This window comes from Mustelus asterias, chromosome 26 (assembly GCF_964213995.1).
Source record: "Mustelus asterias chromosome 26, sMusAst1.hap1.1, whole genome shotgun sequence".
Taxonomy (NCBI): domain Eukaryota; kingdom Metazoa; phylum Chordata; class Chondrichthyes; order Carcharhiniformes; family Triakidae; genus Mustelus; species Mustelus asterias.
In genome coordinates this window covers 46,461,078-46,489,040 of record NC_135826.1, presented here as the reverse complement: position 1 = coordinate 46,489,040, position 27,963 = coordinate 46,461,078, and the positions used below count along the sequence as shown (strand labels likewise).

At 44.1% G+C, this 27,963-nt stretch overlaps 1 protein-coding gene across 2 annotated transcripts; it reads left to right on the top strand.

Moving 5' to 3' along the window:
- Positions 1 to 10,646: 10,646 nt before the first annotated feature.
- LOC144479670 (zinc transporter ZIP3-like) lies at positions 10,647 to 27,455 on the top strand. Of its 2 annotated transcripts, none has more exons than XM_078198667.1 (3): positions 10,647 to 10,791; positions 15,492 to 15,887; positions 25,669 to 27,455. In XM_078198667.1, the coding sequence occupies exons 2-3, from the start codon at positions 15,681 to 15,683 to the stop codon at positions 26,407 to 26,409; spliced, it is 948 nt and encodes a 315-aa protein (XP_078054793.1). In that variant the 5' UTR covers positions 10,647 to 10,791; positions 15,492 to 15,680; the 3' UTR covers positions 26,410 to 27,455. The 2 variants fall into 2 exon arrangements, with proteins under 2 accessions (XP_078054793.1, XP_078054794.1); XM_078198668.1 differs by lacking the exon at positions 10,647 to 10,791 and adding an exon at positions 11,101 to 11,185.
- Positions 27,456 to 27,963: the final 508 nt, after the last annotated feature.

The window sequence follows — 27,963 nt, the reverse complement described above, 5'->3', positions numbered from 1 at the left end:
GCAAAGGAACACAGTGCTACAAATAGCCCCTTTCACAACTATCTGGCTCTTAAAATGCAAGCAGGACAAATCAGCAAAGAAGAAATAATGAAATGCAGAGTTGCCGGGGAGGTTTTGAATGCCAGGCCACCAACGCTCTTCGTCCACAATGCTTTAATATTCATCTCAGAATTGATGAATTGTAAATATTATTTTCTCATTTAACAAAGACATACTTATTCCTGGGAACTGAATCCAAACAACGTCTTTGGTTCCTTGATATTATTTAAGTGTAATTAGCAGTTAAGTGCAGCCACCCAAAGTGAATATTTAAGCAGACTTTTAGCCCTTGAACCCTTGGGTAGTTTTCCATTTGTAGGTATCAAACATACTGCTAACCCAGAGTAATCTGCCTGTACAGATTTGTATTATTTTTAAAGAAAAGGTTGGGCAGAGAAGTGCAATGTTTGTCTCATCCACACAAGAGTCCAAAGTATAAAATATCAAATGTTTGTCATCAGTCAGGCCCTCATTATGTAAAACAGTAACAGATAAAGACCTGTACCTCAATTGTTTGTTGTAGTGTTAGTGTTTAGAAAACGTCCCTTTTTGTCTAGGATGTGGTTTTGAATTCTAATGCAAAGTGACAGACCGACAACACACACCTCATATTTTCCCCTCCAATTTTCTTGCCTTTACAAAAAGCAGTAATGCAATAAAATGCATTGAACGGAGCCACGAACACTGGGTTGTTTTAGAATCCCTACAGTGCAGAAGGAGGCCATTCGGCCCATCGAGTCTGCACCACCCATGCCCTATTCCCGTAACCCCACATATTTCACCCTGCTAATCCCCTGGCACTAGGGTCAATTTAGCTTGGCCAATCAACTGAACTCGCACATCTTTGGACTCGAGCGTCCAAACCTAATTGCCACTCTCCGGATCATGATCCTGCATTGTTTGGAACCTACATGTATGTTTTTAAGTGAGGCTCATCAGATCCTGAGCAAGAACCCTGGCTGCTGTTTCTCCCTTTCCTTTGTACTAAGGCTAATGAGAGGATTGGAATTTAAACCTGACTAAGTGATACTAGTCCATCAGAGCTCAGGACTCATCTGGGGTATTCTGTTCAGTTTTGGTCACTAAATCTCAAGACGAACAGGTGGTCTCTGGAAAAGTTATGGTGTCAATTCACCACAACAATTACATAGGGTTACCATAGATTATGTAGTATGTGCAGAAAGAGCTCAGTCAGCCCAATTTAACTATGAGCCCAAGTGGCATGATTTGCCTTGCGTTCCCTTAATTTTGGACAATTGAAGGGTGATTTAATCAGGTATTTAAAATGATTTAGGGATTTGATAGTTAGAAACGGAGAAATAATTGCCTCCAGTGGAGGAGTCCAGAATAAGAGAGCATTATTATAAAATTAGAACTATATAGGTGTGAAATCAGGAAGTTTAAAAAAAATAGAAATCTGGAGCTCTCTTTCATCGCTCCACAAAGATGTGGGTGCTGGATTTATTGATATATTCAAGATTATACTATTTCTTTTGGTTAAATATTTAGAGATTTGGTGCGCAGGCAGATAAATGAAGGGGAGGTATAGATCAGCCATGATTTAATTATAATGGTGGAACAGCTCAAGGGGCTGTATGGCCTACTCCTGTATCTATGCTACCAATTTAGGTGCTCCAACTAAATAAGCACTGATTGGGAAGCCAAAACTTCACTGGCCTGTGTGGCTTAGTATCATTTCGGAGAATATGTCTATCCAATGACCACTGGGCTGGCTGCTCCACTGGCTTTTAATGGCCACCATGAGATGATCAGCCAAGGATGAGACCCACAGTTATTGAAATACAATGCAGCTTGTTATGGCAATTGATAAATCATACACATAACAGCAGTGGCTCAGTCATTTGAAGGAAATGCCTACACTCTAGGGGATGAGTCTTTCATCTGAAACTCCATCCACCACAACTGTCATATAACAAATTTCAGATCGATAAGCAGAAGACTCCTTTTACTGTGGTTGATGAATATAATTTTTTTTTTAAACTGAAATGTTCTACTTTTGAGCCGTGAAGTTTGTGCTAAATCGGTGTTTTTGATTAAACAGGAGTAGCTGTAACAGTGTGTTATATTGAGAATTTTGATGCCTGCATTAAAATGCAAACTTGTGAAGAAACAACTTCTGTTCTTGTGTTTTAAAAAAAAAATGTACAGAAGGAATTCAAATGTTGGAAAAGGTAATTATCAGCTGTCTAGAATTTTATTGTTGGGCCCACTGGTCTTAACTATAGCAGTGTATATGGAAACTAAGTCTAGTGACAGTAGGAAGGCACCACCCCTTTTGACTATTGTGAAAGATCTCTCTCAGCAAAAATTAAAAATACTCAAAACTACTCAGGTCAGGCGCCATCTTTGGAGAAAGTAACAAGGTTAACATTTCAAGCTGGTGAGCTAGATTATGTTCAAGAAGGTTTTAAATAGGCAAGTTTGGAGGTGGGGGGAAAGGAGGAAGATGTGATAGGATGGGAAGCGGAATAAATTAAATCAATCATTACAATCACTGCTGTCTGGGGGCGGAAAGAAGGGAGCTATGGTTATGGTTCCCCCATTATTAAACTCGATGTTGAGTTCTTAATCAAAAGAAGTACTTAATCAAAAGATGGGGAGGTACTGTTCCTGGAGGGGAAGATTGATTTTATGTGGAGCTTTGAAGCTCAAGAGGGTCATCCGTTGACTAATGCAAGCTCTGCAGTCTGACAAGGCACTACCTGATGAGTAAAACAATGGAAAGAAGCTCCTCTGAACCTCTACTACAGGTATCCGAATGGTGACTACAGTCCCACAGCAAATGTCAACTCCTTCACTATTTCCTCACTCAAATCTATAACTAAGGAGCTAAAGCATTCTTCTTTTTACCTGAACATTTAAAGTATACTAACTCTGCACAGTAACTTTGTCATGAGGTCACAGTAAATGGAGGGAAAGTTGGCAGGTGACCCAGGAGTTATATCACTCCTTGAATTATCTTTCATGTTAAATGCCACTGACAAATTAATACAAGCGACTTGGAGTGTCCTGATATATTCCTGAATAACATTCATCAGATGCCTCAGGTCTGTATTTCCGATCACTTCCTTACTGTTATTGGAGTCACTTATAAGTCTGTACTAAGGTTAGTTACATAATGTGGAATAGTTCAATGCACAATGTCAAGCAGCTGTAGAAAACATGGAATGCATCAATACATCAAGTCTGATACAAGGCATACATTACAATCAAGCATCTGAGACAAAGGCTAGATCAATACACCACAGCCATCAGTTGCATACAAATGCCAGCCAAAGCAGACATGTTGCACAGAACTACTGCATCTCAGTGATAAAAGGGCAAAATGGAAGAAATGTTATTTTAACTTTAGCTTTTTCTTCTTTTATTCATTCGTGGGACATGGGTGTCGCTGGCTGGCTAGCATTTATTGTAAGAAGTTTAACAACACCAGGTTAAAGTTCCAGGCCAACGCCGGCATCTCCACATCAGCATTTATTGCCCATCCCTAGTTGCCCTTGAGAAGGTGGTGGTGAGCTGCCTTCTTGAATTGCTGCAGTCCATGACAATTTCAACACAATTATTGTAGTACTAGGGCCTATTATAGCGCACTGGCTATGTTACTGGATTACTAATCCAGAGACCTGGAATGATGACCAGAAATAAGAGTTAAAATCCCACCGGAGCAGCTGGGGAATAAAAAGCTAGCATCAATAATGGTTTGATGTATCTCCTAAATTGTTGTAAAAACTCAAACTAATTAGCTAATGTCCTTGAAGGAAGAAAATCTTGTGTTTATCTGGTCTAATCTGTCTGTGACTACAAACCCACAGCCCTCTGAAATAGTCACAGAGGTTTACAGCATGGAAACAGGCCCTTTGGCCCACCTTGTCCATGCTGCCCTTTATTTTAAACCCTGAAACTAGTCCCAATTGCCCAATGGCTGAGCCATCCAGTTATATTCAAGAAGTTGGATTAGAACCTCTTTCTCACTGGGCAATTGAGGGTAGACAAATTCTGGCCTTAATCTGGGAAAAAATTACTTGGCCAAAGAGGTTGAGTACCAACTTGTAAATCCTTCCAACAAACATCAATGGCAGGTGGCAAGAGTCAGTGAGATTTTTTGTATTTGTTTATGGGACGTGGACTTTGTTGACCAGACCAACATTTATTGCCCCCAAGAAGATGGGGGTGAGCAGCCAGCATAATTAAGGACCCCACGCACCCCGGGCATTCTCTCATCCAGCTTTTTCCATCGGGAAAAAGATACAAAAGTCTGAGATCACGTACCAACTGACTCGAGAGCAGCTTCTTCCCTGCTGCCATCAGACTTTTGAATGGACCTACCTTGCACTAAATTGATCTTTCTCTAGACCCTAGCTATGACTGTAACACTTCATTCTGTACTCTCTCCTTCTCTATGAACGGTATGCTTTGTCTGTATAGCGCGCAAGAAACAATACTTTTCATGTATGCTAATACATGTGACAAATCAAATCAGCTGCATTCTGGAACCGCTGCAGTCGCTGAGGTGTAGGTACAGCCACTGTGCTGTTAGGAAGGGAGTTTCAGGATCTTAACCCAGTGACAAGTGAAGGAATGGTGATATATTTCAAAGTCAGGATGGTGAGTGACTTGGAGGGGAACCTCCATGTGGTGGTGTTCCCTGGTATCTGTTGCTCTTGTCCTTCTAGATGGTGGTAATTGTGGGTTTGGAAGGTGCTGTCTAAGGAGCCTTGGTGAGTTCCTGCAGTGCATCTTGTAGATGGTACACATTGCTGCCACCGTTCGTCAATGGTGGAGGAATTGAATGTTTGTGGGAGTGCCAATCAAGCGGGCTGCTTTCTCTTGGATGGTGTCAAGCTTCCTGAATGTTGTTGGAGCTGCACTCATCCAGGCAAGGGGAGAGTGTTCTATCACACTCCTGACTTGTGCCTTCTATATGGTGGACAGGCTTTGGGGAGTCAGGAAGTGAATTACTCACTGCAAAGTTCCTAGCCTTTGCCTGCTCTGGTAACCACAGTACCAGAGCACGTGGACTAGTCCAGTTCAGTTTCTGGTCAGTGGTAGCCCCCAAGATGTTGATAATGAGGGATTCAGCTTGGTAATGCCATTGAATGTCAAGGGGCGATGGTTAGATCCTCTCTTGTTGGAGATAGTCATTGCCTAGCGCTTGTGTAATGCAAATGTTATTTGCCACTTGTCAGCCCAGGCCTGGATATTGTCTTGGTCTCGCTGCATTTGGACATGGACTGCTTCATTATCAGAGGAGTTGCGAATGATATTGAACATTGTACAGTCATCAGTGAACATCCCCGCTTCTGTCTTTATGATGGTAGGAAGGTCATTGATGAAGCAGCTGAAGAAGGTTGGCCCTCGGACACAATCCTGAGGAGCTCCTGGTCAGATTACTGACCAGTCTGTGATAGAATGAAATTGGAGTCTCCACCATCACTATTCATAGCTCCAGGCTGCAACATGATTGACGAATTCTATGTTGCCACAGCAACTCAGACTCCTTAAGGAGGGGGGAGGTCAGTCTGTTAGCCGAACGGCCAGTGTGGATCAGATTGGTGTCACACCAGCATTGGGTTTGATCCCTCTTCCAGCTAGGCTGGGCTTGGGACCTGCCTTCTGCCCTGCCCAAGGTGAAGATAGTAAGAAGTTTAACAACACCAGGTTAAAGTCCAACAGGTTTATTTGGTAGCAAAAGCCACACAAGCTTTCGGAGCTCTTCGCCCCTTCTTCAGGTGAGTGGGAATTCTGTTCACAAACAGAGCTTATAAAGACACAGACTCAATTTACATGAATAATGGTTGGAATGCGAATACTTACAACTAATCGAGTCTTTAAGAAACGAAACAATGTGAGTGGAGAGAGAGCGCTCTCCACTCACATTGTTTCGTTTCTTAAAGACTTGATTAGTTGTAAGTATTCGCATTCCAACCATTATTCATGTAAATTGAGTCTGTGTCTTTATAAGCTCTGTTTGTGAACAGAATTCCCACTCACCTGAAGAAGGGGCTAAGAGCTCCGAAAGCTTGTGTGGCTTTTGCTACCAAATAAACCTGTTGGACTTTAACCTGGTGTTGTTAAACTTCTTACTGTGTTTACCCCAGTCCAACGCCGGCATCTCCACATCAAGGTGAAGATGGCAGCACTGTGCGTCGGACGTGTCTTTAGGCAGAGAATGCAAGAAGTATCAGGGATGGGCAGAGATCTCGGAGGGCAGTATGGGGGTTACAGAGGGAGGGATAAGGCAATGAGTGATTTAATAATGAAGATGACAATTTTAAAACCACCATTCGTGACTTGTCCAAACTTGTCTTTCTGTGTGAGTGCAACATCCTGTTATTTTTACTCAGCCAAGCAGCTTCAGTGAGCACGCTGGCAGTTAACACTATAACCATGGGATGGTGCTATTGCTTGACTTCACATTGGACCAATATATTTTTAAGAGCTTTAAGCAGTTTATAAATCATCTTTTATTTCTGCTCCCAATACATTATGATTTAGTTTTTTTACTTCCATGGTTATAGTTTCATGTTCCACTCTGGATTTGTGCACACTCAAAAAGAAAAACTTGGAAATAAAAATGGAACTCCAGCTCAGATCAGTACCAGTTATTTCCGAGTTTCCTGCCGGACTGCTGAGTGTTTCCAGCATCCTCTGTTCTTGTTCCAAGTTTTATTGTTTTTCCCTTCTGAGAAGAATCCAAGCTGATGGTAAGGGACAGAGTTGTGTGACACGGATCTCCTCCCACCCTCTCTCACATAACCGTTACAAAATATATCTTTTGACACTTCCTCATATACATATCCAGCTTCCTCTTAATTGTATACCTACCATCTACCTCAACCACTCCATCCACATTCTAATTACTCTCAACAATAATCTCTCCCTCAATGGCAACAAAGTGAAGGAGATAGTCATCGACTTCAGGAACTGTAGTGGAGGGCATGCCCCTGTCTACATCAAAGGGGATGAAGTAGAAATGGTTGAGAGCTTCAAATTTAAGGTGTCCAGATCACCAACAACCTGTCCTGGTGCCTTCATCTGGACACCATAGATGAGAAAGCCCACCAACATCTCTACTTTCTCAGGACACAAAGGAAATTTTTCATGTCCAACTCTCATGAACTTCTACAGATGCACCATAGAAAGCATTCTTTCTGGTTGTATCACAGCTTGGTATGGCTCCTACTGTGTCCAAGACCGCAAGAAACTACAAAAGGTCGTGAATGAAGCCCAGTCCATCACGCAAACCAGCCTCCCATCCATCGACTCTGTCTACACTTCCCGCTGCCTCGGAAAAGCAGTCAGCATAATCAAGGATCCCACGTACCCTGGACATTCTCTCTTTCACCTTCTTCTGTCGGGAAAAAGATATAAAAGTCTGAGGTCACGTAGCAACTGACTCAAAAACAGCTTCTTCCCTGCTGCCATCAGACTTTTGAATGGACCTACCTCCATTCAGAGAAGGAGAGAGTGCAGAATGTAGTGTTACAGTCATAGCTAGGGTGTAGAGAAAGTTGATATTTCTCTACACCCTAGCTATACTATAACAGTACCTTCTGCACTCTCTCCTTTCCTTCTCTATGAACAGTATGTTTTGTCTGTATAGCGCGCAAGAAACAATACTTTTCACTGTATACTAATACATGTGACAATAAATCAAATCGAAAGACATTTCTGCTAATTACCCAAGATAAAGGCAAAATACTGCGGATGCTGGAATCTGAAACCTAATTCCCTATTGGATTTATTATCCAATTATTATATAGCCATCTTATTATGACCCCCCCTCCCCCCCTCCCCCTCCACCCCCACCAATAAGTGACAACAACCTCTCTATGTCCTAACCCACAAACACCTTCATAATCTTAAAGACGTCTATCAGATTACCTGGCAGTGTGCTGGACTGAGTGAAAAATGTTAAATAATTGGATGTTAACTGAGTTGAGATTCAACCAGCACACAACTGGACTGCAGTCAGACAAAGGAAAGCTTAAGGGCTTGATGAATAAATAAATGCATCCTTGACGATTGCAGTGAACCTTTTTTTAAATAAAAGTTTAAAGATATGGCTGTCATCTCAGGTTTAAGGGCGACACAGGTGGCGCAGTGGTTAGCACTGCTGCCCCACAGCATCAGGGACCTGGGTTCAATTTCAGCCTCAGGTGACTGTCTGTGTGGAGTTTGCGTGTTCTCCCTGTGTCTGCATGGGTTTCCTCCGGGTGCTCCGGTTTCCTCCCACAATTCAAAGATGCGCTGGTTAGGTTGATTGGCCATGCTAAATTGCCCCTTGGTGTCAGGGGGACTAGCAGGGTAAATACGAGGGGTTACGGAGATAGGGCCTTGGGTGGGATTGTTGTTGGTGCAGGCTCGACGGGCTGAATGGCCTCCTTCTGCACAGTCAGGATTCTATGAATATTAATTACAATGTGGATGAATGATCTAATGAAGTTAACAAATTTGGTTAATACAATTGAGTTTTATGTTGAAAAGAAAAATGAGGCAATCAATGTATAAAATTTGAATAGATGTTTTACGTAAAACTCCAGCAATATACGGCAGATCCTTCAGTGTCCATAAAAAAACCGGGCCAGCATTTTCTCAGCCTTTCTGTTGCTGGCACTCTTGCCTCTGATTCAGAAGGTCATAGCTTCATGTACCACCTGAGATTTGAGTATGTCTGATCTTGGATCATATTTTAATGAGAATGTAGGGAACACTACACTGTCAGGGGTGCCAAAAATGCCAGGAGGCATAGCGCATTCAACATGATTTTCCATCAGGGAGACAGTGGCGCAGTGATAATGTCACTAAGCCAGTCATCGAAAGGTCCAGGCGAATGTTCTGGGAACATGGTTCAAATCCATGGAACTTAAATCCAATTAATAAATCTGGAATTGAAAATTAATGATCATGAAACTACCATCGACTGCCATAAAGTCCATCTGGTTGACGAGGAAATCTACCATTCATAGGCCTACATGTGAATCCAGGCCCACTGGAGTCATTGACTTCAGGAAACACAGTGGAAGACATAACCCTGTCTACATGAACGATGATGAAATTGAATTTTTTAAAAACATTCATTCATGGGACATGATGTCACTGGCTGGCCAGCATTTATTATCCACCCCTAGTTGCCCGAGGGCGGTTGAGAAACAACCACATTACTGTGGCTCTGCAGTCACATGTAGGCCAGACCAGCCATCACCTCCCCTATCATCAAGAGCTTCAAGTTTCTAGGTGTCCAGATCACCAACAACCTGTCCTGGTCCTCCACGATGACGCTCTAGTTAAGAAAGCTCACCAATGTCTCTACCTTCTCAAGAGGCTAAGGAAATTCGGTATGTCCGCTACAACTCTCACCAACCTTTTTAGATGCACCATAGGAAGCATCCTATCCAGATGTATCACAGTTTGGGTCCTGCTCTGACCAAGACCGCAAAAAACTACAAAGAGTTGTGAACATAACCCGGTCCATCACGCACACTAGCCTTCCATCCATTGATTCCATTTACACTTCCCGCTGCCTCAGAAAAGCAGCCAGCATAATCAAGGACCCCATGCACCCTGGACATACTCTCTTCCACCTTCTTCCGTCAGGAAAAAGATACAAAAGTCTGAGGTCACGTACCGACCGACTCAAGAACAGCTGCTTTCCTGCTGCCATCAGACTTTTGAATGGACCTATCATATATAAAGTTGATCTTTCTTTACACCTTATCTGCACCTTCCCATTTCCTCCTCCCCATGTACTCTATGAACGGTATGCTTTGTCTGTATAGTGCACGAGAAGCAATATTTTTCACTGTATCCCAATACATGTGACAATAATAAATCAAATCACAGCAATGTAGTTGACTCTTAACTGCTCTCTGAAATGGCCCAGCAAGCCCTTCAGTTCAAAGGCAATGAGGGATGGGTAACAAATGCTGCCCTTGTCAGTGGTGGCCACATCCCATGAAAGAATAAAGGAAAAGTACTCCTATAAATTACACACATGGGTGATCTGTGTAATGATGGGGGCAGCATGGAGGCACAGTGGTTAGCACTGCTGCCTCACAGCACTAGGGACCCAGGTTCGATTCCTGGCTTGGGTCACTTTCTGTGCGGAGTCTGCACATTCTCCCCATGTCTGCGTGGGTTTCCTCCAGGTGCTCCGGTTTCCTCCCACAGTCCGAAAGACGTGCTGGTTAGGGTGCATTGGCCGTGCTAAATTCGCCCTCAGTGTACCCAAACAGGCGCCGGAGTGTGGAGACTAGGGGATTTTCACAGTAACTTCATTGCAGTGTTAATGTAAGCCTACTTGTGACACTAATAAGTAAAATAAACTTTTAAGGGTGGCACAGCGGTTAGCATTGCTGCCTCACAGCTCCAGGGACCTGGGTTCAATTCCTGGCTTGGGTCACTGTCTGTGTGGAGTCTGCACATTCTCCCCGTGTCTGCGTGGGTTTCCTGCGGGTGCTCCGGTTTCCTCCCACAGTCCGGAAGACGTGCTGGTTAGGGTGCATTGGCCGTTCTCAATTCGCCCTCAGTGTAACCGAACAGGTGCCAGAGTGTGGAGACTAGGGGATTTTCACAGTAACTTCATTGCAGTGTTAATGTAAGCCTTACTTGCGACAGCAATAAAAAAAACTCTACCATGTGGGACAAAGAATTTGACAGCGGAACTATTCTTCAGTCCTTGTGTGGCTGGGTCGGAAACATTTCGCTGTTACCAGGCGCTTAGGAACGCAGGTAAAGATTACCACACGGGCGGCATAACGATTAATTATTCCGCAGCTGAAGCCTTAATACTACTAGTTTTTTAAAAGTTCCTATTTTAAGCTAATAACGAAACTGAAATCCGTCGCCGTTAATTAATTATTTTGAAGCGGGGGGGGGGGATGAAAGGCGTGTGGGCGGGTGCGAGTCGATGATTGACGGGAGGACCGACCAATCGGTCTCGAGAGTCGGCTTCCGGTGCCAGTGAGTGGCCAATCAGCGCGCAGGTCCCTGGGAGGAGGTCAGTGTGGGGCTGAGGGCAGTTTGACTGGGGGAGGCATCACAGTGGAGGGTGCTGGAGTCACTGGGTGTGGGTGGCTGACTGACCCCTTGAACCAAATATAATTAAATCACGGAAAGTCAACAGGTAGAGTCACAGTAAGCAATTGGAAAATGAAATGGTTTCTGTTGGCCTTTAGTAAGAGATTGGGGCGCAAGAATGAGCCAGACCTCCCACAAATGTATTGGAGTCGTTTTTAAAAATTGGGGATGTCCAATTCAAGGAGGACAGTGTTTTTCCTCTCGGAGAGTCATTACTCTGTGGAACTCCTTGATGGAATAGAATCAGAGAATTAGAATCATAGAATTCTACAGTGCAGAAAGAGGCCATTCGGCCCATCGAGTCATCACCAACCACAATCCCAGCCAGGCCCTATCCCCATATCCCTACATATTTACCCATTAACCCCTCGAACCTATGCAACCCGGGACACTAAGGGGCAGTTTAGAATGGCCAATCAACCTAGCCCACACATCTTTGGACTGTGGGAGGAAACCGGAGCCCCCGGAGGAAACCCACGCAGACACAGGGAGAATATGCAAACTCCACACACAATAGAATCACACACAATAGGAATAGAATCCCTACACTGTAGAAGGAGGCCACTCGGCCTATTAAGCCTGCACTGACAACAATCCCATATTATCTCCATAACCCTACATATTTGCCCACCTAATCCCCCTGACACTAAGTGGCAATTTAGCACAGCCAATCCACCTAACCCGCACATCGGCACGGTAGCACAGTGGTTAGCACTGCTGCTCCACACCACCAGGGACCCATAGAACATTACAGCACAGAAACAGGCCTTTTGGCCCTTCTTGGTTGTGCCAAACCATTTTTCTGCCTAGTCCCACTGACCTGCACCTGGACCATATCCCTCCACACCCCTCTCATCCATGTACCTGTCCAAGTTTTTCTTAAATGTTAAAAGTGAGCCCGCATTCACCACTTCATCTGGCAGCTCATTCCACACTCCCACCACTCTGTGTGAAGAAGCCCCCCTTAATATTCCCTTTAAACTTTTCCCCCCTTCGCCCTTAACCCATGTCCTCTAGTTTTTTTCTCCCCTAGCCTCAGTAGAAAAAGCCTGCTTGCATTCACTCTATCTATACCCATCATAATTTTATACACTGCGATCAAATCTCCCCTCATTCTTCTACGCTCCAGGGAATAAAGTCCTAACCTATTCAACCTTTCTCTGTAATTCAGTTTCTCAAGTCACGGCAACATCCTTCTAACCCCGAGTTTGATTCCCAGCCTGGGTCACTGTCTGTGTGGAGTTTGCACGTTCTTCCCGTGTCTGCGTGGATTTCCTCCCATATTCTGAAGGACGTGCTGGCGAGGTGCATTGACCCGAACAGGCTTCTATTTTTAGACTCAACAACATTGGTTTGGGTCTGGACCCTCATATAGGGCGACACAGTGGGTTAGCACTGCTGCCTCACAGCGCCAGGGACCCGGGTTCGATTCCCGGGTTGGGTCACTGTCTGTGGGGTTTGCACGTACTCCCTGTGTCTGTGTGGGTTTCCTCCGGGTGCTCCGGTTTCCTCCCACAGTCCAAAAGACGTGCTGGTTCGGTGGGTTGGCCTTGCTAAATTCTTCCTCAGTGTACCCAAACAGACGCCGGATTGTGCTGACTAGGGGAATTTCACAGTAACTTCATTACAGTGTTGATGTAAGCCTTGCTTGTGACTAATAAATAAACTTTAAAAAAATCTTTTGGTCTGTGGGAGGAACCCCTAGTTCTGGACTCCCCCACCATCGGGAACATTATTTCTGAATCTACCCTGTCTAACCCTGTTAGAATTTTAAAGGTTTCTGAGATCCCCTCCCAACCCCAAAAGGGCTGTCTCTTTATCCTGTGCCCTCAGATCCAAGTCTCTCCTACTGATGGAAACATCTTACCCAAATCCACTCTATCCGGGCCTTTCATTATTCTGTAAGTTTCAATGAGATCCCCCCCTCATCCTTCTAACCTCCATTGAGTACAGACCCAGAGTCCTTAGACGCTCCTCATAGGTCAAGCTTTTCATTCCCGGGATCATTCTCATGAACCTCCTCTGGACCCTCTCCAAGGCCAGCACATTCTTCCTTAGATACGGGGCCCAAAATTGCTTGCAAATCTCCCCAGAACTTTATAAATCCTCACCAGTACACCCCTGCTTTTCTTTCCAGTCCTCTTGAAATGAATAACAATTAGCAGCAGTGTCACATATAACAGTTACCAAAGAATATTGCAGTCAGTAAGCTCTCACTGTTTTTCATTGCATAGGTGATAGTATTTCCCCTCAGTCCCCTGGAGTTTGAAATAGAAAGCGATCTTCTTGGGTTTACATTTCCAACCAGTACCCAGCAGTTACAGCTCGAAATATGCTGATATCAGGTTCTGCGTACACTAAAATGGAATAGCCAGTTGACAATTCTCACTTAGATGTGAGCTCAGGAGAAATTGTCACTTTGCCTGAAGGTTATGGGGTTACGCTGCAACTGTACAGGACCTTGGTGAGACCGCATTTGGAATATTGCGTGCAGTTCTGGTCACCTCACTATAAGAAGGATGTGGAAGCGCTGGAAAGAGTGCAGAGGAGATTTACCAGGATGCTGCCTGGTTTGGAGTGTCGGTCTTATGAGGAAAGGTTGAGGGAGCTGGGGCTGTCCTCTCTGGAGCGGAGGAGGCTGAGGGGAGACTTAATAGAGGTTTATAAAATGATGGAGGGGATAGATCGAGTGAACGTTCAAAGACTATTTCCTCGGGTGGATGGAGCTATTACGAGGGGGCATAACTATAGGGTTCATGGTGGGAGATATAGGAAGGATATCAGAGGTAGGTTCTTCACGCAGAGAGTGGTTGGGGTGTGGAATGGACTGCCTGCAGTGATAGTGGAGTCAGGCACTTTAGGAACATTTAAGCGGTTATTGGATAGGCACATGGAGCACACCAGGATGGTAGGGAGTGGGATAGCTTGATCTTGGTTTCAGATGAAGGTCGGCACAACATCGTGGGCCGAAGGGCCTGTTCTGTGCTGTACTGTTCTATGTTCTATGTTCTATGTTAGCTGACACTGGTGGAAATATATCTCACTTTGAGTAACTGTCATCCAGCAGTGGAGAAGAGGGGAAACACCTTGGGGTGGGGAGCTTCATTTCTTGTTGGATTTTATTGTAAATATTTTTTGATCCATGTTGGTATGATGTTTAATAAATAATTTGCAGGCTGGACATTAAATCTGGAATTAAAAGTCTACTGATGACCATGAAACCATTGTTAATTGTTGTAAAAATCCATCTGGTTTACTAATGCCCCTTTTGGGAAGGAAATCTGCCATCCTTACCCGGTCTGGCCTACATGTGACTCCATATCCACAGCAATGTGGTTGATTCCCAACTGCCCTCTTAAATGGCCTAGCGAGCCACTCAGTTTAAGAGCAATTAGGGATGGGCAATAAGCACTGGCCCAGCCAGTGACACCCACATCCCCTGAACAAATTCTGGAAAAAGATGTAGTGGACTAGTAATCCAGAGACTTCCATAAGTGAGCTGAAGACGAGTTCAAATCTTCCCATGGCAGCTGAGGAATTTAAATTCAGTTGATGAAATAAATCTGAAAGAGAAAGCAAGTATCAGTATGACCATGAAACTGTCACTTTTTTGTTTAAAAAAACACATCACGAATGTCCATTTAGGGTGGAAAATCTGCCCTCCCTATTCAGGTCTGTATGAACAGGCCCATGACAACATGGTTGAATCTGTGAAATGGCAGAGAAGACTTGTCAGTTATTAAGGAGATAGCTCACCACTACATAAAAGATAGTAACGATGGACAGTAAGATAGGAACACCCAAATCCCCATGACTAAATCTGTATTAAATATCCACACCCATCAGGATATACTTTTAACTCCAATGCAATTACTGTACGCAGTTGACAAGACTGAAATTAGTTGAGTCATCCCTTGTGCTACACTCCCTCCCATCAGAAGTCAGTAGCTAATGAGTTTAACAAACTTTTTATTAAGTTACCAGCATAGCTGGTGGCACAGTGGTTAACACTGCTGCCTCACAGTGCCAGGGACCTAGGTTCAACTCTGGCCTTGGGTCACTGTCTGTGTGAAGTTTGCACATTCTCCCTGTCTCTGCATGGGTTTCCTTGGGGTGCTCCAGTTTCCTCCCATTGTCCAAAAGACGTGCTGGTTAGGTGCATTGGCCATGCTTAATTCTCCCTCAGTGTACTCGAACAGGCGCCGGGATGGCAACTAGGGGATTTTCACAGTAACTTCATTGCAGTGTTAATCTAAGCCTACTTGTGACACTAATAAATAAATAAACTTTAAACTTAAACATTGCAATCAAGAAAAGAAACTGATATTGTCACTATTTGTTTCTCTCCTCAGGTACAATGAATTTTGAGATATTCACAGGTCATCAGAGAGGGTCTTCAATGGGACTGTTCTGCCTTTTCTTCGGAGAGTAAAGATGAGAATACAGAAGTTGACATATAATTGAAAGTCGTGACTTCCATCTCTTGTGTGTATTTGAATCCACACTCCTGAAAGCCAAGACCACGTAACTCGGATTTGAAGATGAATGTTTTGGTGATTAAACTCCTCTGCACGGCTGGGGTCTTCATCCTGATGATGTTGGGCGCACTGCTGCCCGTTCGAATGATCCAAATTGACTATGAGAAAGCACACAAGTCCAAGAAGATGCTCTCACTTTGCAGTTCGTTTGGTGGTGGAGTATTTCTGGCTACCTGTTTCAATGCTTTGTTGCCAGTTGTAAGGGAAAAGGTGAGGACTGTCTGCCTGTTAATTGTCTTTGTTGGCCGGAGAGAAATATACAAAGGCTTGGTCAGGATCTTTTGCAGGTCAAAACTCTGAGTTAAACTTTGAGGAAGTAACCTGATTCAGCTATTAGACAGCCTGCTGTAACATTATGGTTCACCTATAAACCTAAAGGAGTCTAATGGTTGGACTGGTAACTTGTTACATCTCAGGTACGATATCACCAACACAAAACTGTTTTCTTTACTCATGTTTGGTGTTCTCCAATGAGTGTGTTTGGTGATGTTACAATTCCCTTTTGAACTGAAACAGATGAGCAATATCTGCATTGTTTTCTTTAGAATCATAAAACCGTAAGATATAGGAGCAGGATTTGGCCATTCCGCCCATTGTGGTTACTCTTCTGTTCAATCACGGCTGATAATTTTCTCATTCCAATTTTCCCACCTTTTCCCCTGTAATCTTTGATCGCTTTACCTGTCCATCTCTGTCTTAAATACACTCAACGACCTGGCCTCCACAGCCTTCTCTGGCAATGAATTTCATAGATTAACCACCCTCTGGCTGAAGAAATCCCTCCTCATCTCCACTCTAAAGAGTTGGTTACAACATGGAAACAGGCCATTCAGCCCTTCCTATCCGTGCTCACTCTCTGAAAGAGCAGCTTGGATAGTCCCATTCTCCTGTCCGCCCTTTTACTATAGCACTGCAACTAAGTTGCTTATCCAGTTCTCTTTTCAAAACCACGATTGAATCTACTTCACCGCACTCTCAGGCAGATAATAACCATTCGCTGTGTATCTAAAAGATATATTTTCCTCACATCACTGTTGGTTCTTTTGCTGTTCACTTTATATTAGTGTCCTCCCATTCTTGACCTTTCTGACAATGGGAACAGTTTCTCTCTCTCCAGACCCATCATAATTTTGAACACCTGTATCAAATCTACTTTTAATCTTCTGTCTCTTAAGGAAAACAGCCCTAACTTCTCCAGTCTGTCCATGTAACTGAAGTCCCTCATCCCTGGAACTGTTTTTGTATTCTTTTTCTGAATCCTATCTAAAGTTTGTTTTCACATCCTTCCTAAAATGTGTAGTCCAATTAAGGCCAAACCAATATCTTTAAAGAATCATCGTGATTTCCTTCCTTTTGTATTTTATGCCATTATTAATAAGTTCAGGATCCCATACGTTTTATAAACCACTTTCTCAACCTGCTGTGCCTCCTTCAACAATCTGTACCCAAATATCCTCAGGTCTCTCTGTTCTTGCACATCCTTTCGGTTTGCACTTTTTAAAATTTTACATTGCCTCACTTCGTTCTTCATACCAAAATGTATCACTTCACACTTTTCTGCAGTATATTTCATCTGCCACGTGTATCCCTAAGTCTAGGTTACTAATATATATCAACAAAAGCAGTGGTATTGGTACCAACATCTAGGGAACCCCACAGTATTATCTTCCTCCAATTCCAAAAGCAACCATTCACCATTCCTCTGTCACTCAGCCAACTTTGTATCTCTGCTGCCACTGACCTTTTTATTCCATTATTCAGCTTTGCTGGCAAGCCTATTATGTGACACTTTATCAAAAGCTTTTCGGAAGTCCGTGTATGCCACCTTGATGAACACATTATCCTCATCTGTCATCCCTGTTACTTCATCAAAAAAAGCTTAAGTTAGTTCATTTCCTTTCGGTGAAGCTGCGCTGGCTCCCTTAATTAATCCAAACTTGTCCAAGTGATAGTTCATTTTGTCCCAGATTATCATTTCCAAAAGCTTTCTCACCAGCAAGGTTAAACTGACTGACCTACAGTTGCTGGGATTATCCTTACATTATTTTGAACCAAGATGTGACATTTGCAAATCCCGCAATTTCCTCCTATTTTCCCTCAGTGTCTTCGGATGCATCTCATCTGATTCTGGTAACATCAACTTTAAAAGAGCCAGCTTTTCTAATCCCTCTTCCTCATCAATTTTTAGCCTATCCTGTGTTTCAACTATCTTCTCTTTCACAATAACTTAGGATCTGTCTTTACCAAAGAAAAGATGCTGCCTAAGTACTCACTTGGTGCTTAGTCATGCACTCTGTTTCCAAGCGTAGGCCCCTTCTTTGTTTTTCATAGGTCCCATCCCTCAAGTATTAGTACCATTTTACTATCTATTTGCCTATAGAAAATATTTGAATTCCCTTTTATGTTAGCTGTCAGTCATACTTCTTCTTTGCTTTGCATTTACTTTTTCGCTTCCCCTCTGAACTTTCTATATTCAGCCTGGTTCTCACTTCTGATACCATCCTGGCATCTTGTCATGTACCCTATTTCTGCTTCTCCCTACTCTCTTATCAGTTTCTTCATCTGGCTTTGGTTTTGCTTTACCCAGCTCTCCCTCTGGGGAATGTACCCTGACTGTATCCAAACCACCTTGCCTACTTATGACACTAATAAATAAAGCAAGCCATAATTTTGTCTCTCAGTCTTTGATTCTATTTTACCTGGACCAGATCTGTTCCCACCTCACTGAAATTGGCCCTTTTCCAATTAAGTACTTTTACTCTAGATTGCTCCTTGTTTGAAAGCATTGGGATGATGTTTCATTGTATTGTTTACTGTTCTGTTAATCTCCCATTCTCTTAAACCTAAGGCAATGTCATATTTTCCTATATAGGCTTTCATTTATACTTTTTACATGCTGCACTCCATTCTTTATTGCTGATGTTAAGTAATCTTAAAATATTCTTTACTCATTGTGCATGTTGACCTCCAAAATGAAGGCCCACGGCTAGTCAACAAAATTAGGGCACATGGAGTTGAGGGTAATATACTGCAATGGATTGGAAATTGGTTAACAGACAGAAAACAGAGAGTAGGAATAAACAGGTCAGTCTCAGAATGGCAGGTTGCTATTAGTGGCAACGATTAGTGCTTAAGCCACAACTGTTCACAATGGTTTGGATTTTTGGGTGTGAGGATCAAATGTAATATTTCCAAATTTGCTGATGTGCCATAATTGGTGGAAATGAGAGTTGCAGAAAAGATGCAAAGAGGCTTCAAGTGGATTTGGACAGGCTAAGTGAAGGAGCAAGAACATGACAGATGAAATATAATGTGAATAAGTGTGAAGTTATCCACTTTGATAGAAAAAACAGAAAGGCAGAGTATTTCTTAAATGTGAGAAGTGTTGATGTCCAAAGGGACCTGGTGTCCTTGTTAATGAGTCACTCAAAGCTAGCATGGAGATGCAGCAAACAGTTAGGAAGGCAAATGGTATGTTGGCCTTCCATTGCAAGCACAGGAATAAATATGTCTTGTAGCAATTGGACTTGGTGAGACTGCATCTGGAAGATTGTGTCCATCTTGAGTGCCCATGTCTAAGGAAGGACATACTTTCCATTCAGGGATCACAGTGGAAGTTCACCATCCCTGGGATGGCAGGATTATCTTGAGGAGAGATTAAGGAAACTGGGCCTGTATTCTCTCGAGTTTTGAAGAATGAGAGGTGACAGGGTGGATGTGGATAGGATGTTTTCCCTGGGTGGTGAGTGTAGAACCAGGGGACACAGTCTCAGAATAAGAGATGGGCCATTGAAGATTGAAATGAGGAGGACTTCCTTCACTCAGAGGGTGGGGTGAATCTTTGGAATTTTCTACCCCAGAGGGCTGTGGAAGCTCAATCATTGAACACGTTCAAGACATAAATTGATAGATTTCTGGACACTAATGACATCAAGGGACGAGGCGCTCGTGGGGAAAAATGGTGTAAAGATAGATTATCAGCCATGATCTGTTTGAATGGTAAAGCAGGCTCGATGGGCTGAATAGCCTACCCTGCTCCTGTTTTCCTACATTTGCCTACCTGATAGCATCTTTTTGTTTTAAATACTCATCTTTGTTTTCCCTCCATGGACTCACCCCTCCCTATCTCACCCCTCCATGGACTCACCCCTCCCTATCTCACCCCTCCCTATCTCACCCCTCCCTATCTCACCCCTCCCTATCTCACCCCTCCCTATCTCACCCCTCCCTATCTCACCCCTCCCTATCTCACCCCTCCCTATCTCACCCCTCCCTATCTCACCCCTCCCTATCTCACCCCTCCCTATCTCACCCCTCCCTATCTCACCCCTCCCTATCTCACCCCTCCCTATCTCACCCCTCCCTATCTCACCCCTCCCTATCTCACCCCTCCCTATCTCACCCCTCCCTATCTCACCCCTCCCTATCTCACCCCTCCCTATCTCACCCCTCCCTATCTCACCCCTCCCTATCTCTGTAACCTTCTCCAGCCCTGTGATCTCTCCAATCCATGCGATCTCTGCACTCCTCAATTCCGGCCTCTTGTGCATCCCTGATTTAAATCACTCCACCATTGGCAGTCATTTCTTCAGCTGCCTGGATCCTAAGCTCTGGAATTCCCCCTGCGCCTTCCTACTTCTCACTCCTCCTTCAAGACGCTGCATAAAATCTATGCCTTTGACCAGTTTTGGTCATCTGCTCAAATGTCTCCTTACATGGCACAGATTTTGTTTGATAATACACCTATGAAGTGCCTTGGAATGCTTCACTACATTAAAGGCACTATATAAATGCAAATTGACATTGTACAATGTTTCAGTTCTGCTACTCCAAAAATGTACAGGTTCCACAATTGCATTGATCAATCAACTAAACAAAGCTGCAATAAACAAACTCTTAAGAAAAGTCAAAGAGAAATTGTACCCAACTTAAAGGCATGGACACCTGCACTCAGTTTTGCATGAAATAATTTTTCCTGCCATTGTTTCCTGACGATCCCAAAGTTTGCTTGGTAGCACTTATCTTAATGGTGTTATATAAATGCAAGTTGTTCACAGAAGAAATCATAGAAACCCTACAATGCAGAAGGAGGCCATTCGGCCCTTCGAGCCTACACCGACAACAATCCCACCCAAGCCCTATCCCCGTAACCCCAAGTATTTATTCTGTTAATTCCCCTGACACTAGGGACAATTTAGCACGGCCAATCAACCTAACCCACACATCTTTGGACTGTGGGAGGAAACCGGAGCACCCGGAGGAAAGCCACACAGACACGGGGAGAATGTGCAAACTCTGCACAGACAGTGACCCGAGGTCGGAATTGAACCTGGGTCCCTGGTGCAGTGAGACAGCAGTGCTAACCACTGTGCCACCGTGCCGCCTTTACCACTGTGCCACCGTGCCGCCCCTATGTTGTTTTGTTGTTGTAAAAGAGAACATTCTGTGCTAATGTGCGATGTTATTTGCCAACTACCGGTGAATTTTAGCTGATTTGTTAAGAGGTTGTATTTGCACAGAGGGAGGAAGCTGATCACGTATTGAGCAGGTAAATTGAGGATTATTAATTGTGTCCTGTGTACTCTGTGAAGATGGTCTGATGGATTGAAATCCACCTTTTCCACTCCTGGCTATAGATGCATTCACTGTGCTATGAAGAGTGCCTTCTATTGTGACAGTTCCAAGTGAGACGGGATTATAACGCCTATCGTGGTTGGAAGTAGAGGATACCATGCACATTTCCGGTGCACATTTTGAGCGCTCCTGGGAGATAACATAGACATTATCCCTTAAACTCAAAACCCCTAACACCTAGAAACATACGGACAGCAGGGAACATCACCATCTGCAGGTTCCTCTCCAGGCCTTACAGCATCCTGGTTTGGAACTATAACACTATTCCTTCATCGTCACTGGGTCAAAATCCTGGAACTCACTACCTAATGGCACTTCTCCCTCAGTGTACCCAAACAGGCGCCAGAGTGCGGCGACTAGGAGATTTTCACAGTAACTTCATTGCAGTGTTAATGTAAGCCTTCTGGTGACTAGTAAATAAACTTTACTTTTACTTTACTACAGCAGTAGACTCCACATACTGACCTCAGCGATTCAAGGCAGCTCACCACCATCTTCTCGAGGGCAGTTAGGGATGGGCAATAAATGGTGACTTTACCAGCAATGCCCACATCCCATGAATGAAGACATTTTAAAAAATTTGCTTTAATGCCCACACAATTGCCTTTATTACTTCTATCGCCGGTCATCCTTTATGGTTTCCCTGAGTGAGGCTGCCATCGTGGTAACAGTCTACAAAGCTGATGTGGTCTAAAGTGTAGTTAAAATGCAGAACTTGCTACTACAAGTAGCAGTTAAAGTGAATGCCATAGAAACTAAATGAACATATGAGGGGAAAGGAAGAGAAGGATATGCTGATAGGGTTAGATGAAGAAGGAAGATGATAGCACGGGAAAGTGGTGTTGAGGTAGCTGATCAGTTATAGAATCACTAGAATCATAGAATCTCTGTAGTTCAGAAGAGGCCATTCGGCCCAACGAGCCTGCACTGAAAGAGTATCTTACCCAGGCCGTCTCCCCCGCTCTATCCCTTTAACCCCACAAATTTACCAGAGTCAATCCATCTAATCTGCACATCTTTGGATCTAATTGAATGGTGGAGCAGGCTTTCCAGTCCAAATGGCCTGATCCTGCTCCTATGTTCCTAAGGGCAGGAGAGGGTTTACGTGGAGTGTGGATTTTTTTTTTTATTCACTCATGGCACTCATGGACCTCGCTGGCTGGGCTAGCATTTATTGCTCATCCCAAGTTTTCCTTGGAGGGCAGCTGAGAGTCAACCACATTGCTGTGGCTCTGGAGTCACATGTAGGCCAGACCGGGTAAGGATGGCAGATTTCTTTCCCTAAAGGACATTAATGAATCAGATGGGTTTTTACGACAATCGACAATGGTTTCATGGTCATCAGTAGGTTCTCAATTCCAGATTTTTAAAATTGAATTCAAATTCCACCAACTGCTGTTGTGGGATTCGAACCCGGGTCCCTAGAGCATTAGTTGAGTTTCTGGATTGATAGTCATATTAAATTTATGGCCTGTTTCTATGTGGTAAATTTTATGGAAGACCACTCGCGCACCATGAACTTGCAGCAAGTTAGAACTGATTTGAGAATATGTAAACTCATTTGCTTACTTCTCCCATTCACCTAGGGAGAATTGACTAGGCTGGATTGACAGCCAAGGCACAGCACCAATCAGCCTCCCAGTACCCATGGTCAACTGAGCTTCAGTTGGTCTCACCTCTGTGTCAGAAAGCTGTGGGTTCAAGTTCCACAATGGACTTGTGTATAAAAACTCTATGCTGATACTCCAGTGCAGTATTGAGGGAATGCCTCTCTGTCGGAGGTGCTGTCTTTTGGAAACAACATTCTACCAAGACCCCATCTGCCCTTGGGTGGATGTAAAAGATCCCATGGCATTGTTTCACAGAAGAGCAGGGGAGTAAAACTTGATTTCTTGGCCGATATTTATCCCTCAATCAATATCACAATCTGATTATCCGCTCCGATCCTACATTACAATAGTGACTGCACTTTGAAAAGGTAAAGGCGCCATATAAATGCAATTTTGTTTCTATTTTTTACCCCCCCCCCCCATTTTGCATTGGGCACCACGGTTAGCATGGCTGCCTCACAGCGCCAGGGACCCGGGTTCAATTCCAACCTCGGGTCATTGTCTGTGTGGAGTTTGCACATTCCCCCCGTGTCTGCATGGGCTTTCCTCCCGGTCTCCTCCCACACTCCAAAAATGTGCGGGTTAGGTTGATTGGCCATGCTAAATTGACCCTCAGGGAGATTAGCAGGGTAAATGTGTGGGGTTACGGGAATAGGGCCTCGGTGGGATTGTGGTCGGCGCAGAATTGATGGGCCAAATGGCCTGCCTCTGTATTGTAGGGATTCTGTGATTATAACAGTGATGATCCCCCTAATTTTAATTCCTGGTGTGCAGGCTATCTATAAGTATGTGATCCCTTTAAATTTTCTTTTGCACATCCATACATGGATGCCAGTTTGTGCATGGGATCTTTTGGGTTACTGTGTGACCATGCAGTTTAGAGGGAACATTGTTACACTTCAAAACATACTTCACCGGCTGTGAAATGTTTTGGGGCGTGCTGTATGAATGCATGTCTTTTTTATTCATTTTGAAGTACACGAGACAGATGCAACTCTGAAGGAGTGCAGACTTTGTATTGATTTCATCTTCTATAAATGTACATTGTATCACTTTAGGCTGTTATTGCTGGAGGGGAAACGCCAAGTATCATTTACGCCACACTGTTATTCACAGAGGCATGATGTAACTTGCCTTGAAAAAAGTAACAAAAGCTTTTGGGATCTGTTGCTGAATGCCCTCACTTAGTCATCCTGTCTTCCTCAGGTGGCTCTAATAATTGACACTGAGACACCAATACAGTTCGAAATACTCAGTGCCCACTATGGGTGGATTGAAAATCTGGCTGCCAGGATTCCTCAACCGCCCCATTCCTGAACGTGCTGACTCTTGCTGGGGTACAAAGAGCAAAGAGAATTACAGCACAGGAACAGGCCCTCCGGCCCTCCAAGCCCGCACCGACCATGCTGCCCGACTGAACTAAAAAACCCCTACCCTTCCGGGGACCATATCCCTCTATTCCCATCCTATTCATGTATTTGTCAAGACGCCCCTTAAAAGTCACTATCGTATCTGCTTCCACTACCTCCCCAGCAGCGAGTTCCGGGCACCCACCACCCTCTGTAAAAAATTTGCCTCGTACATCTCCATTAAATCTTGCCCCTCGCACCTTAAACTTGTGCCCCCTAGTAATTGACTCTTCCACCCTGGGGAAAAAGCTCCAGACTGTCCACTGTGTCCATGCCCTTCATAATCTTGTAGACTTCTATCAGGTCGCCCCTCAACCTCCGTTGTTCCAGTGAGATCAAACCAAGTTTCTTCAACATCCTCATAGCTAATGCCCTCCATACCAGGCAACATCCTGGTAAATCTTTTCTGTGCCCTCTCCATAGCCTCCACATCCTTCTGGTAGTGTGGCAACCAGATTGAACACTATATTCCCGGTGCGGCCTAACTAAAGTTCTATAAATCTGCAACATGACTTGCCAATTTTTAAACTCGGTACAGTTAACTCGTCCTAACTGCTGTCCAGTGTATCACTCTGGTGGCTATTATTGATGTGTGTATGCCCAGAGAACGCCTGCTCTCGCTAGATAGCCCAAGAGTATACCCCCCCCTCCCCCCCCCCCCCCAATCCCACCTTCCCCCGTTCAATGTCAATTTCAGCTGGGTATCACCATTTAGAAAATTAGAAACCTGAAGCGTGAAAACTGGATAATTTTTAATTTCCTTTTTCCTCATCCAGGGGCATAAAAAAAAATTGGATCAGCTTTCCTGTCTCTAGCTGAGATCAGCAAAGCCGCAGAGTCAAATCTGAAACTCTCTGGTTAAATTATACTCTGAATTTACCAAGTAGATCAACAAGAGAGCCTCGAAGTGAAGTGTTTCCCACTAGATATTTTTTTTCCAAACAAAGTCACCATAAATATTAAAGTAAAAGTAAAGTAAAGTTTATTTATTAGTCACAAGTAAGGCTGACATTAACACTACAATGAAATTCCCCTAGTCGCCACAGTCAATGCACCTAACCTGCACAGAATGTGGGAGGAAACCGGAGCAGCCGGAAGAAACCCACGCAGACACGGGGAGAATGTGCAAACTCCACACAGACAGTGACCCAAGCCAGGAATCGAACCCGGGTCCCTGGCGCTGTGAAGCAGCAGTGCTAACCACTGTGCTACCATTGCAAGGTGTGAAATAAACCATCAAACATTTCTTGTGGAGAATAGTTCACGAGTCTTATTCATCATTCTGTTTGCTGCCCAATTTAAAACTTTGTCCTACAGATTGTTAACTTCCTGTTGCAGGTTCAAGAGGTTCTTAAAAGTGGAAACATATCGACTGACTATCCACTGGGTGAGACAATGATGATGGTGGGATTCTTTCTGACGATCTTTGTTGAGCAATTAATTCTGACGTTTCGAAGGGAGAAGCCATCTTTCATTGATTTGGAGACATTCAATGCGGGGCCAGAGGGCGGCAGTGATTCTGAGTATGAGAGCCCCTTCATTTCACCGGGGCGAGGTCAAAGCAATCTGTACGGCCGCAGTTCCCACTCACACAGCCATTCCTTGAACATGTCCGATGTGCCCCGCTCCAGCCCTTTGCGCTTGCTCAGTCTGGTGTTTGCCTTGTCCGCCCACTCTGTGTTCGAGGGCTTGGCCCTGGGCCTGCAGGAGGAAAGAGCGAAGGTTGTCAATCTGTTCATTGGAGTGGCGGTTCACGAGACACTGGCTGCTGTGGCGCTGGGAGTAAGCATGGCGAAAGGAGGCCTCCTCATGAGAGACGCACTGAAGCTGGCCCTGATGGTCAGTGCCATGATACCAGCTGGGATAGGCATTGGGATGGGCATCCAGAGTGCTGACAGCTTCGGCAGCCACATTGCATCTGTCCTGCTGCAGGGTTTTGCGGCCGGGACCTTTCTGTTTGTCACTTTCTTTGAAATTCTGGTGAAGGAGTTTGAAGACAAGCACGACCGTCTTCTGAAAGTACTTTCTCTGATCCTGGGCTATGCCCTGCTGGCTGGGTTTGTTTTTTTAAAGTGGTAACATTTTGCCTTGGTTCAGTTTTCACTACAATTAAGGCGCATGATCAGGGTGTGTTATTATTATCTCAGATCACAGTTTTACTATTTTCTAATCTATTATTACACCTATGGATAGTAGTACGATAGCAGTGCCACTGTAAATATCTAACTGAATTTATGTTTGCTCCTAGTATGCTGTGTACAGGCTTGACACTGGGTTAGAGTGCCAGTAAGCAATAGGGATTTAAAGAAAACAAGTTTAAACCATTGCACTATAATAATGTGCCAGTATATCTCATGTTATTCTTAATTCAGCTGAAATTGCTTCCATCAGTATGTCAACCTAGTGTTAGTCCATCTCCACAGAAACCAGAGTTGGGTATCACTGCAGATTGTTACAACTGTTCAGTTCACATGCCCATCATACTTAGTGAAATCCTCGTGACAATACTGCTGAATAGGTCTATGTATGCGTCTACTATATAAGGTGCAATTTATTGCTGAGATTTTCAAAGCTTATGCATTGAATTCCCTCCGGACTGCAGTGGAATTTATGCAGAAAATTTATTTGCAAGCACTAAAAAAATTTCTTCAGGGTTGTGTTTTTGGTAGAACAAGGTCTTGTGATCCACTGTGTTTCTATATTGCTCCTTCATACTAAATGGGAGTCCCAGTGTAAAAATTAAGAAAATTGACAGATATTGACCGGAATTCTCCAGCCGTTCATGCCAGCGGGGTTCTCTGGTCCTGCTGCAGTGAACAGAGATTTGGCTGAGTGCTAAATGCTCCATCCCGGTGGGATGGCAGCGGCGGCAGGATGTTAATGGCTGGAGAATTCCGGCTTGAATTTATTTTCCCCGCTGCACCACCAGCAGCAGGGTCTCGTGTTCTTGTGTTGAGTTCGCAGATGTCAGTCAGGCTGGGGATAAAGACGTAATGTGTGGCCAACACTAAGGAGGGCAAAATTCACCACAGGTTCCAACTACTGATGCTGGTCGCCTATTAAAAACAACGTCCTTTTATGGAAGTTGTGTGAGGAAAGGATTGGGTCAGACTATTATTTTTTAATTCTTTCCCCCCCCCGTCCCCCCGTCCCCATAGCCTGCTGTCACTGAATCACTGAATAAGCCTCAATGAGGGTCACTTTTGTTGGTGATTGCAAAATTGTGCCCTGGCATTTAGATGGGGAAAAGTTGACAGGTTGGCTGGGTGAAAGCAAATAGCACAATTTCCTACTTTTATCCTGGCTTTGTTTGAACACTGTTACTCATTTAAACAGCCTGTGCCAGTATCTTCACTGAGGAAAGCTTGAATGGAAGACAACACCCAATCTAGCAATGTGAGCGAATTAACTTTCAGCCCCCAGATTAATGTGCTTTTGTTAAATCAATTCTCCTCATGTGATATAGTGACAGACCTCGCTGAGCATCAGAGTCAGTTCTGCTTGTTAGTGCAACTCGATGGTTTTGTTGGACTGTGTTACTATGCTGTGTTAACTATTCTCCCACAGCCTGGGGCCTGTAATCGGCTTCAGTGCTACAGGACTGGGATGAGGACAACTCAGCACAAATCTGGT

Bases quoted from the DNA above. Each gene is read 5' to 3' on its own strand.
- LOC144479670 (XM_078198667.1), top strand. From the start codon at position 15,681: ATGAATGTTTTGGTGATTAAACTCCTCTGCACGGCTGGGGTCTTCATC. The intron at 15,888-25,668 runs GTGAGGACTGTC...TTCCTGTTGCAG, and splicing joins TGCCAGTTGTAAGGGAAAAG to GTTCAAGAGGTTCTTAAAAG.